The sequence below is a fragment of the Phyllopteryx taeniolatus genome, chromosome 11 (genome assembly GCF_024500385.1).
Source record: "Phyllopteryx taeniolatus isolate TA_2022b chromosome 11, UOR_Ptae_1.2, whole genome shotgun sequence".
NCBI classification, from domain to species: Eukaryota; Metazoa; Chordata; class Actinopteri; order Syngnathiformes; family Syngnathidae; genus Phyllopteryx; species Phyllopteryx taeniolatus.
The window spans coordinates 2,254,724-2,266,631 of NC_084512.1; the positions used below are offsets into that span (position 1 = coordinate 2,254,724).

Genomic DNA, 11,908 nt, shown 5'->3' on the forward strand with positions numbered 1-11,908 from the left:
CAACATCTACAATGTCACCAAAATGCTCGACGCCTAAGGGAGGAGCCAGCAGTGAGGTCAAGCGGCAAAGGAAGATGCTAACTATCGCCTGCACATACAGTATGTAGAGTATATAGTAAACATACTATCCCTTTGTCATCTTGTGTGTTTGTGGACTTTGTAAGGACAGAGAACAGTGGGAGAAGCTGAGCAGCGTGATTGGGCAGTCGTGCGTGCTGCTCTCTGACAAAACCAACAAGCCACAGGCTCCACCCCTTCCTGGAGTCACAGGTCACATCCTAAAACACATTAACGAGATAACTGTCAGCGACTTGATCAGCGTCACATCCGAGCTACAAGGTAGCACATCTAACATTATGCACTGCTGTATAACACACAGGGAAGCTGGTTTAAGGATTAATTTCAACAGTAAATATGAATTGTCTCATGTTTTATGTTTGATATGTATTTCTGTACAGAACTGTGTATCAGCTATGGTTGTTTATAAAGTGCTCTAAAAATAAAATTGAGATGAGTAAATCACTTAACTCGTAGTTATCTGTCAAAAGCCATGTAAAGTTCACAAGCTTCATTAAAAAAAAAAATGGTAAAAATATGTACAATCTCGTTGGCACGGTTAATTTTGTGTGCATGTGTGTGTCTTCCAGGTTCAGTTCTATTGGGGACAACAAGCAATGAGTCCTGTGATGACGATTCTCTGTCAGACATAGTGAGTGATGTTCTCATTTGTGTTTCCAGCTTGAACAAAATGGAATTTGTTGGTTTTGCTGATGTCATCACCGTTAATGGTTTATACGCCTGTTTTGCTTCAAGCTCTGGGACTACAGAGAGGAAAACGTTGATACACACTTGCTGTGCTAATTGGGATTCTTGTTGGACATTGCACAGAAACAGATTTTAATTATCTAACACAAATGAGCTTTCCAAAGATGTCTAAAACTGATAAACATGTTTTTCCTACACCCCACATGACATACAGTCCATCTGAAGAACATCCTATTTTATTGTCTGTGTAGATTCTTAGTCACCCAGGTCATGTTCATGGACTGTTCTTGTCTCTTGAAGACGTTTCTCCTTTAATCCAAAAGGCTTTTTCAGTTCACAAATTTACATCGTGGCATCCATGTACTTATGTCTTGGTGGGTGCGTTCCCTGCGGGTGGTCAACAATAGGGCGTTGTTGTTGCCCAGTGAGGTTAGTGAAATGGCCATCCTGCATACCAAACAGTCGTTCAGTTGTCTTGTGGCACCACTCTTTCCGTTGAATGAGGTGACCTTTGTGTGGGAGAGATGTCAGGACATTGCGATAGGCAGATGATAGGTGATGCCTCCAACGTCCTCCTTTGTTAAGGGACAGCTTTTCTAGTTTAACATAGATGGGTTCTTTTTCACCTCTTTCAAACCAGCGGTCCTCCCTATTCAGAATTTGGATGTTGTTGTCCTGGAAGGAATGTCCGTTCCACTGGTTCTGGGTTTCAGATCAAAAGATGAATATGAGACAAAAGTTCAGAATTCCAGCTTTCATTTTATGTTATTTACATCAACATATGTTAAACAACTCAGGACAGAGCACCTTTTGTATGAAGCCACCCACTTTTCAAGTGAGCAAAAGTCACCTGGCAATTGTTTTTGTGGGTAATTGGGGGTTAGGGAGGACAACATTTTCAATTAATCAGTCAGGGTTTGAATTACATGCGGTTATCCTCCCTTGAATTATTTCTAAAAGAAGGAAGAGATCAGATTTTCTTGTTGGACTTTCTATTATCATTATTGTTATTTTTTATTTCATAGAGTTATTGTAATATCTGTTACGATAATCCTGAATGAATGAAGGATGCCTAAAAATAAAAATGATGCTTTTACTTTTGTTTTGATAGGGGCTTGCTTTTCTTAAGTGAGTTTTTTTTTTTGGAACAAGAAGCTGCTTGCCTAATCATTCCCAAGCGCCGTCCTGGTTATCTTTACTTTACAAGCCATACTCGATATTGACCCTGTAGTACAAGGTTGAGCAGTGGTTCATTTCCATGAGATGGAATCTGTCCTCCACAAACAGAGTACAGTATATTCAACCATAGTGTTATGAGTGCATGTTAAGTGTGCTGCTATTCTTTATCCTTTGTGTATTTGAGTGAAGAATGCCAGTCACCTGGCAATTGTTTTTGTGGATAATTGGGGGGAGGGGGGACAACCGCTCCTTTAATTAATCAGTCAGGGTTTGAATTACATGCATTAATCCTCCCTTGAATTATTTCTTCAAGAAGGAGGAGATCAGATTTGTTGTTGACCCCACGACTTTTTATTATTATTATTTTATTTCGTAGAGTATTGTAATATCTGTTAATATCTGCATAGTTTACATACAGCATCGGTCGACTTAAACTATCCATATACACTGACAAACTAGTGACGTTACCTTCACTCTCGTCAAGCATTTCTTCTCGCGCTGTCGAGCTCGTTTTAAGGTTATTACCTGTACGGTAGAAAAGGGCGAGGGAGTTTCATAATGTAATCAATTTTGCTTTGCTGGGTCGTGATAGGTCAAGAGGCTGAGGGTAGCTGTCAGTTCTCTTCCTAGCTTCTACCGCCTCGATGTAGATTGACAACAACCCAGCAAAAGGAGAAATGAGGCTAGCCCTAAAGTCTATGTTGTAACTTTTTTTTTTTTTTTTTCTATCCAACATTTTATCAAAGCTATTTTCTGTTGATATCGATCACGTGTCTGTCATATATCGATACATATTGATATTGAATTACCACCCAGCCCTATTTATAACCTTGGCAAATTTTGAGTATGTGTTTTGTTTTTATTTAGTGAAAAGAGAAGGTCTTATCAGACGAGTGGAAGCTTGGAGAAGAACCACATAGTTTCCTTTTCATTTTCTGTTGTACCGTATATGGGGTTAAGTAAAAATGTAATTAATTTTGAAAACGATACGAAAGAAGGTAAACGCCTGCGTTCACTTCCGGTTAGTCCGATTTACGCTTTAACGTGAAAATCAAACTAATTTGTCTCGTAAAGGGGCACCACGTCACTTTTTAGAAGAATAAAACTTCAGGACAAAGTGACGACAAAACTTTTATCAGTCTCGTAATCTGAAGGTTGCTACATGAATTAGATAACAGTTCTCGATAACCAACCCAAACACGCACAAATGATAAAGGTAGTGAATTTGTATAGACAATTTAATGAGATCTAACATGGAAATCTACAAGGGAACAATGCAGGAAAGAAAACATAAAGGACAGACAAACATTGGCAAAGCAGATTGACTTGTGATATGAGCCTGGAGTGACAATGCAGAGAGCTGGGGTTCCTGTTCTCCTTAATTTAAATCCAATACTACAGGTGGATTTGGCAGCAAAGGAGGAAGGGGAAAAACAAAAAAGAGCAGGAAAACAAAAAGTTCCCAGGCTGGCCGGGCGGAGCCCGTATGTCGCTGTTCGCAAGACGTTCAGAGCGGAAGTGTTCTGCCCGCTTCCTTCCCAACGGAGTTTGCCCATGCACCCCAGAAGGGTAGCTCGGAGCGCTGGCAGGGTTGAGACACAGACAACTGGTTTCTCACCCGGATGCCAAATTAATTAACAAGCCTTATATAATATTTTGCAAAGACAACACAATTACAGAATGCAGTATGTGTTATTTTTATTGTATAGTTTTATTTAACTCATTTACTACCAGCCTCTTTCAAAGCAGAGTTCCCCATATTGCCAACCATTTTTCGAGCATTTTGATTGATCTTTCAAGACCCACATAATATTGTGTTCTGTGACAATATAAGCACTCAACCTGCAAAAGAGAAAGAGTGGACTACGTTTCACCAGAAAAAGTTTGTTCCTAACTTTTTCAGCTCTCAAATAATCAGCGGTAGAACATGGTTTGGTATCACCAAAACACCAGTTTCTGCCCAAAAAGCAAAAAAAAAAAAAAAAAAAAAAAAAAAAAGTAATGCACAACAGTGCCTTTGACAGCAATATGTTTTGCTTTCGTGACAAGCTATAAAACATCAAAAACAAGACTGAGAAAGGGCTTTTGATGGCAAAGTAATTAATTTACAGATATGCAACTACGAAATGCACCATGAGCGACGCTGTCTAAAGGAGGAGGAGGTGACGCAGCAGCAAAAAACAAGGAATTGGGTGTATCCCATACTAATTTCACGGCAGGATCTCGGAGTTTATCCTCGTTTGTCATCTATAGTGCCACGAAGAGCGCTTCAAAGTATATTTCAGACTGAAAAGGGAGCTTTGAGAGGGAGTTTGAAAGCCCCCTGCAGAGACGTCTTAGTATATAATTTTTCTATTGTACAAAAGTTCGGGATAGTGGAACCCCACAATTATCAGAATCAGAATCATCTTTATTTGCCAAGTATGTCCAAAAACACACAAGGAATTTGTCTCCGGTAGTTGGAGCCGCTCTAGTACGACAACAGACAGTCAATTTACAGAACACTTTGGAGACAGAAAGACATTGACAAAAAAAAAACGGTCACTGAGCAGTAAAGGGTTGCTAGTTATCTGGTAATGCCGGAACATTATTTTTTTTTTTGACAATTGTGCAAAAAGATGCAGAGTCCTCTAGCACTTAGAGCAGTTCGAATGACTAATATTGCAATAGTCCGGTGCAATGACCATTGTGCAAAGGGCGCAGAGACTTCAAGGAGTGTATGCGGTTTAAAGTGACGAGTAGTGCGATAGTCTGGGACAATGTTGGTTGTGCAAATGTTGCAGATACTCCTCAATCAGTGTGCAAATGGAGCAGATGCTACTCTGGCATGAGTGGCCAGTATATGCAAATAGTGCAGCATGGTGAGACAACTACAGTGAGTGCACAAGTAATACATAATTGGCCCCACAGAAGTATGACAACAAACTCAAGTCAAAAAAATTGCCAACATGTTGGAATGTCTGGTAGTTCTAGTTTGCATTGATGGGTAGCGCCTACCTGAGGGAAGGAGCTGGAAGAGCTGGTGACCGGGGTGCGGAGGGTCCGAGAGGATTTTCTGGCAGCGTGCAAGTCCTCAATGGTGGGTAGGGGGGTACCGACAATCCTTTCAGCAGTTTTGATTGTCCGTTGCAGTCGGAGTTTGTCCTTTTTTGTAGCAGCACCAAACCAGACTGTGATGAAAGAACACAGGACTGATTCGATGACCGATGTGTAGAACTGTCTCAGCAGCTCCGGTGGCAGGCCGTGCTTTCTCAGAAGCCGCAGGAAGTACATCCTCTGCTGGGCCTTTTTGAGGACGGAGTTGATGTTGGTCCAATTCCTGTCGATACGCAGACTCGTCACCGTCCTTGATGAGGCCGATGACAGTGGTGTCATCTGTAAACTTCAGGAGTTTGACAGTCGGGTGCGCTGAGGTGCAGTCGTTCGTGGAGAGAGAGGACACAACCTTGGGGCGCCCCAGTGCTGATGCTGCGTGTGGATGAGGTGGCCTCCCCCAGCCTCACCTGCTGTGTCCTGCCAGTCAGAAAGCTGTAAATCCACTGGCAGATGGCAGGTGAGACGCTGAGCTGGAGAAGCTTGAATGAAAGGAGTTTAGGGATGATGGTGTTGAACGCTGAGCTGAAGTCCACGAACAGGATCCTCGCGTAGGTCCCTGCACTGTCGAGGTGTTCTAGGATGAAGTGCAGTCCCATGTTGACTGCATCATCCGCAGACCTGTTCGCTTGGTAGGCAAACTGCAGGGGGTCCAGCAGGGGACCTGTGACACTCGAGGTGGTCCAGCACGAGACATTCAAAGGACTTCATGACCACAGATGTCAAAGCGACAGGCCTGTAGTCATTTAGACCTGAGATTGCAGGTTTCTTGGGGACTGGAATGATGGTGCAGTGTTTGAAACAGGATGGTACTTCACACAGTTCCAGAGATCTATTGAAGATCTGAGTGAAGACTGGCGCGAATATTCCCTCCTGGGAATATTCACCACTGTTCCATGTGTTCCACCTGTGGATAATGGCTCTCACTGTAGTTCACTGGATTCCTAAATATTTAGACATGGTTTGGCTTTTCCAGACTGATACAGACCCTTTCCAAAAAAAATGTATATCATGGAAAAGTTTATTTTCATAATTTCATCGATTATAGATTCAGGTCCCACAATTTAAATTATTTCAAGTATTTGTTTTTTACATGATTTTACATAATTTGGGCTTCCAGCTCATAAAACTCACAAAATCAGGAATTCAAAAAATTTGAATACTGTGAAGAAAACAGCCATATCAATGGAAAGTCTAGTGGAAGGACAAAATGTGGCAGGAGAAGATGTAAAAGCAAAAGAGATGACTGTGTGCTTCAGCGGATTATCAAGCAGAGGATTTGAGAATCTAGCAGATATCCAGAAAGAGTGGAATGAGGCGGGAGTCACAGCTTCAAAAACCACCACATTCAGATGCATCCGGGAGATGGGCTACAACTGTCAAGTTCCTCGCTTCAAGCCACTTCTGAGCCTGAGCCAACGTAGGAAGCGTCTCAACTGGGGCAAGGAGAAGAATGACTAGACTGTTGGACAGTGGCCCAAGGTCGTCTTTTCCGATGAAAGTAAAGTGTGCCTTTCATTCGGGAATCAAGGTCCAAGGGTTTGGAGGAAGACGGGTGAAGAACAGAACCCAAGCTGCTTGAGGTCCAGTGTGAAATATGTACAGTCAGCCATGATTTGGGGTTCAATGTCCAGTGCAGGTGTTGGCAAACTCTGCTTTCTTAAATCCAAGGTCACCGCAACAGTCTATCAGAATGTTTTAGAGGACTTCATGATTACCAACAAAAGAGCTGACTGCGTGCTTCAAACTGAGTAGATTCAAGAATCTAGCAGAGATCCAGAAAGAGTGGCATGAGGCGGGAGTCACAGCTTCAAAAATCACCACATTCAGACACATCTGGGAGATGGGCTACAACTGTCGGGCTCCTCGGGTCAAGCCACTTCTGAGCCTGAGCCAACATAGGAAGCATCTCAACTGGGCCAAGGAGAAGAAGGACTGGACGGTACACCCTGAACTGGTCGCCAGCCAATCGCAGGGCGCATATAAACAAAAAACATTCGCACTCACATTCACACCTCCCGGCAATTTAGAGTCTTCAATCAATCTACCACATGTTTTTGGGATGTGGGAGGAAACCGGAGTACCCGGAGAAAACCCACACAGGCACGGGGACAACATGCAAACTCCACACAGGCGGGGATTTGAACCCGTGAGGCAGATGTGCTAACCTGTCATCCACCGTGCCGCCTCACCGCAACAGTCAACTAGAATGTTTTAGAGGACTTCATGATTCCTTCTGCTGAGGATCTGTATGGAGATGCAGATTTCATCTTCCAGCAGGACCTGGCCCCTGCCCATACCGCCAGAAGCAATAAAACCTTGTTTGATGCCCATGTAGTCACGATGCTTGACTGGCCAGCCAACTCGCCGGATCTAAGCCCCATTGAGAATCTATGGGGTATTATCAAAAGGAAAATGAGGGGCACCAAACCCAAAAACAAAGAAGAACTGACAGCAAGCGTCAAGGAAATCTGGGCTTCAGTAACTCTCTGGCAATGCCACAGGTTGATTGCCTCAATGCCACGGCGCATCGAGGTAGTGATTAAAGCAAAGGGATTCCCAACCCAGTATTGAAGATTAACATATCGTTTTGAAAGTACCATATTTTGATTGATTTAATCTGAACCTAATTTCTCTTTTTTTTCTACAAAAACAGAAGTAAATGGTGATTTCTTCACAGTATTCACATTTTTTTAATTCCCGATTTCATGGGTTTTATGAGCTGGAAGCCAAAATTATGTAAAAATGAACAAATAAATACTTGATATTGTTTAAATTGTGGGCCCTGAATCTATAAAATTTAAACTTTTTGAATGGAATTATGGAAATAAAGAAACTTGTCCATGTCAATTTATTTTTCATTTTTTGAAATGAATTGAAATGAATTTCTTTGGATCGTGGCATTTTTTTGCAGCTTTGTGATATATTTTGCCCGATTCCATTTTGTAAGACAGGTTCTATTTAAGTGATTTCTATATTGAAGGAAGGAAATCAGTTTTGGGTTCGGTCAGTGGAAATGAACTCACCTTTCCAGAAAATTTGATTAGCAACAGTTAATCCATGATTTAAAGAGAGGGCCAATAAAATCATCATCTTGGGTTATCTTTGATATTTACATTTGTTTGATGATCTTAAAGTGGGGAAATTATGCTGGGAAAAAAAAAAAAAACTAAGAATTTGAGGAGGCGGCAAATACTTTTTACTAAAGCACTCTAGCTTAAGATAGATAGTATCGAAGGAAGAGTTCAAAGGCGAAAAAGCACTGCTGATAAAAAAACAAAACAAAAACCACAATGGCTCATGTCATATTACCGCCCAAAAAACGTTCTGGTGATCCCCAAGAGTTTTTAAAGATATATTCTGTGGACTGACAAGAAAAAAGTTGAACATCTTGGAAGGTGTGCGACCTGTTGCATCTAAAAATTACATAGCGTTTGATTTTTAAAAAAAAAAAAGGTCAAGGCAACATCCAACATGGCGGCGGCAGTGTGGCGGTCTGGGCTTTCTTTGGTATTTTAGAAATGGATGATTTTCTTTGATTTTTGGAACCATATATATCGTCTTTCAACCAGAAAATTCTGAGTGCAAAAGTCTGGCCATCAGTTCAACCCGTCAAGCTCAAGCACTTCAGGGTTAAGTCAACCTCCGAATGGCTTAAACAAACCAAAATGAAGGTTTTGGACTGACCAAGTCAAAGTCTGAATTTAAATTCAATTCAGATTCCGTGCAATGACTGTTCATGCTATTCTTCCTCAAAAACCTTTCACTATGACTGAGTTGAAATAATTCTGTGAAGAAGAGGAGGCCAAAATTCCTCCACAGCAACGCGAAATACTCATCACCAGTTATCGCAAAAGTAATTTAATTACAGTAAATTAGCACCCATTATTTCTGTCATGTAATGTTGATTTGCCCTAAACTAATGTCAGTGGCCAATCCTTGAATGCCCCCTAGAGGTCATTGATGTTTTCACTTCTGTCTAAAATGCTAGAGAATAATTTTGAGCTGGGATGGGCTCCAGCACGCCCGCAACCCTAGTGAGGATAAAATGGATGGATGAATGGATACAGTACTCAGGATACAGTACACAAGTATACACAATAAATGAACAAGTCATGTAAATGTCCACATTATTCCATCTTGTGATCGGATCGGTTCTAATTTTTTTAAACTTGCTGATCGGTCATCGGTGATCGGCCCCAAAAGTCCTGATTGTGTAAAGCCTAGTCATATGTCATTTTTTATAAATTATTTTTGCACATAGCAACCAATAAAAGCTGAAGAAATGCCATAATGTGACCGTCCAGCACAAAACCGATCGGAAGTCGAAACCGATCGGAAGTTGCATGGCCGTGTTCTGAGCTTGAGCTCCAGATTCAAACACCAAAGAAATAAATAAGTTGGAATCAATGTAAATTTTCTACCTTAATGCCTTGGAAAAAAGCTTTAATGGAGAAGGTGCAGCCACTGTATAATCACATAAAAACGAATAAACAACTAAAACCGCTGCTGCCGCTGCAGATCAGATATGAATAGGATGCTGCGTGCCTACGGCCATGCTAAGCTAGGGAGGTCAAACTCATCAGCGGATTTCAAGTGTGTGGAAGCCAAGAAAACCAAAAGAACAAGAATGCCAGCACATTTAACAGAAGGGGTGTCCAAACTACAGCCCGTGGGCCATTTGCGGCCTGCTGTCCATTTTTGGGTGGCCCCAGCTTGTACTAAAAATAACAGAACACGGGCTCTTTTTTGTTGAATTCAAGTTTCAAACGTTCATAACTTTCTTAATCTTTATCGTATCTTCAAAAGGCTAGTGTCAACGGAAAGCTTGCTAAACACAGAATAACGATGAACTTGTACCACAATAACATGTTAATACTCTGGCGAAGGTTTCCTGGATCTGGCAGGCTTTTTTGCAGGCAGTGATGAGTGCTGATAAGAGGACAGGTGGGTGGCCAAGGTGGTGCTGATTGCTGGGGGAGAGCGAGAGAGAGAGAGAGAGAAAGAGAGGGAGAAGGCGAGGGAGGCGAGGCAAGGCACAAAGCGCCACCCAAGCTCCCAAAAAAGGGGACTGCAGGACCGTGACAGAACTTTAATTATAAAAAGCGGAGGGCCCCAAGTTTACAAAATAATGGTCATGAGCCAAACAGAGGTTGCAGATGGCAGTCAGGTAATGTGTGGTTTAATTTGGCACTGAAACATTTATTAAAAAAAAATATTTACAATGAACAAACACTCCATAAATTGTTGAAATTCACATAAAGGAGTAAATATACTGTGATACGTGTTCTCGTCATCAGTAGTGATGGTGAATAATGCGTGGTTTTAGCGTGTTTAATCAATTAAAGTTGACGAATGTGGCCCTTTTATCCATTGTTTTTTCTGTGTGTGTCCCGTCGATAAAAAGATTGGGACACCCCTGATGTAATTTTTGTTTTTATTTAGCCAATGGTAACAAATATATTTCAAAGATATCAACTGTTTTGATGTGGAACTGTTGGTAGTAATTCATTATGGCCTCTAAGAGTGAAAAACAGAAAAGTGGTAAAGGAGCTAAGCCGAAAGGCGAAGCTCTCGATTTACCGGTCGATCTACGTTCCTACCCTCACCTATGGTCATGAGCTGTGGGACGTGACCGAAAGAACAAGATCCCGGATACAAGCGGCCGAAATGAGTTTCCTCCGCAGGGTGTCCGGGCTCTCCCTTAGAGATAGGGTGAGAAGCTCGGTCATCCGGGAGGATCTCAGAGTAGAGCCGCTGCTCCTCCGCATCGAGAGGAGCCTGATGAGGTGCCTGGGGCATCTGATTCGGATGCCTCCCGGACGCCTCCCCGGTGAGGTGTTCCGGGCACGTCCCACCGGGAGGAGACCCCGGGGACGACCCAGGACACGCTGGAGAGACTACGTCCTTCGGCTGGCCTGGGAACGCCTCGGGATCCCCCCGGAAGAGCTGGATGAAGTGGCTGGGGAGAGGGAAGTCTGGGCGTCCCTGCTAAAGCTACTGCCCCCGCGACCCGACCTCGGATAAGCGGTAGAAAATGGATGGAACTTAATCTCTCCATTCTGTATAGGTACGGTATGTTAGAAACAGCAAGTATGTATGTATGTATGTAGCTGCATTTCATGACTAGTGTCAGAGGATGGTCCCACAGAAACACTCACAGCTTGAATGGGGCATAAAAATACAAAAGCGCAATCAGGAAGTGTGCAACAAGCCATGTAACATCAAGTGGTCCACCACTGCCATGGACGTGGGAGTGCAGCAATCAGTAGAGCAGCTGGCTTGCCGCACGCTTCACGCGAGCCAAATGTGAAAATAGTCCACACTGATTGAATTTACTTTTTTGTAATGTTTAACAGTGGTTGATGGAAATAGAATAAAAACATCTAAATTTCATACAATACTACCGTTCTGGGGCATCTATTTTGCGTAAAGCTGTGCTTTGAGTTGACAGTTACAGTGCCGTGAAAAAGTATTTGTCCTTATTTCTGATATTTTTACCATATTTATCACACTTACTGCCGTTGTTTCAGATCATCATTACTGCCGTTGTTTCAGATCATCAAACCAATTTATCACATTGACAACAAGTAACTATTAAATGCAGTTTCTAAAATATGATTTTATTCATTTAAGGGGGAAAAAAATCCATACAAATATGTGACTAACTACACTGGTTAATAGATCCTCATGGGTCAAAAGATGCAAATTAAGATATTCTACATTTAATTCGATTCAAACTGATATATGATACATGGAAGTAGCTCAGAAACTGATGAAGTTACAGCAATTGTAACACTGTATCGCCAAGTTGGAATCCCTAGTTTTGAGAAAACGTGTTTAAAGTTTTGGTACATACATGTTTTAAAGG

The 11,908-nt window shown here is 42.0% G+C and overlaps 1 protein-coding gene across 6 annotated transcripts in view; it reads left to right on the top strand.

The window, feature by feature from the left end:
* Nucleotides 1-11,908, top strand: part of eno4 (enolase 4) — a 59,710-nt gene that overhangs the window by 41,104 nt on the left and 6,698 nt on the right. For 4 of the 6 annotated variants that reach the window (XM_061790156.1, XM_061790158.1, XM_061790157.1 and 1 more), the window contains 2 exons: nt 165-339; nt 648-709. In XM_061790156.1, coding sequence (XP_061646140.1) covers nt 165-339; nt 648-709 — 237 coding nt within the window. Of the gene's footprint in view, nt 1-164; nt 340-647; nt 710-813; nt 1,250-11,908 lie in introns of those variants that run through there. The other 2 variants (XM_061790159.1, XR_009790819.1) reach the window with 2 other exon arrangements.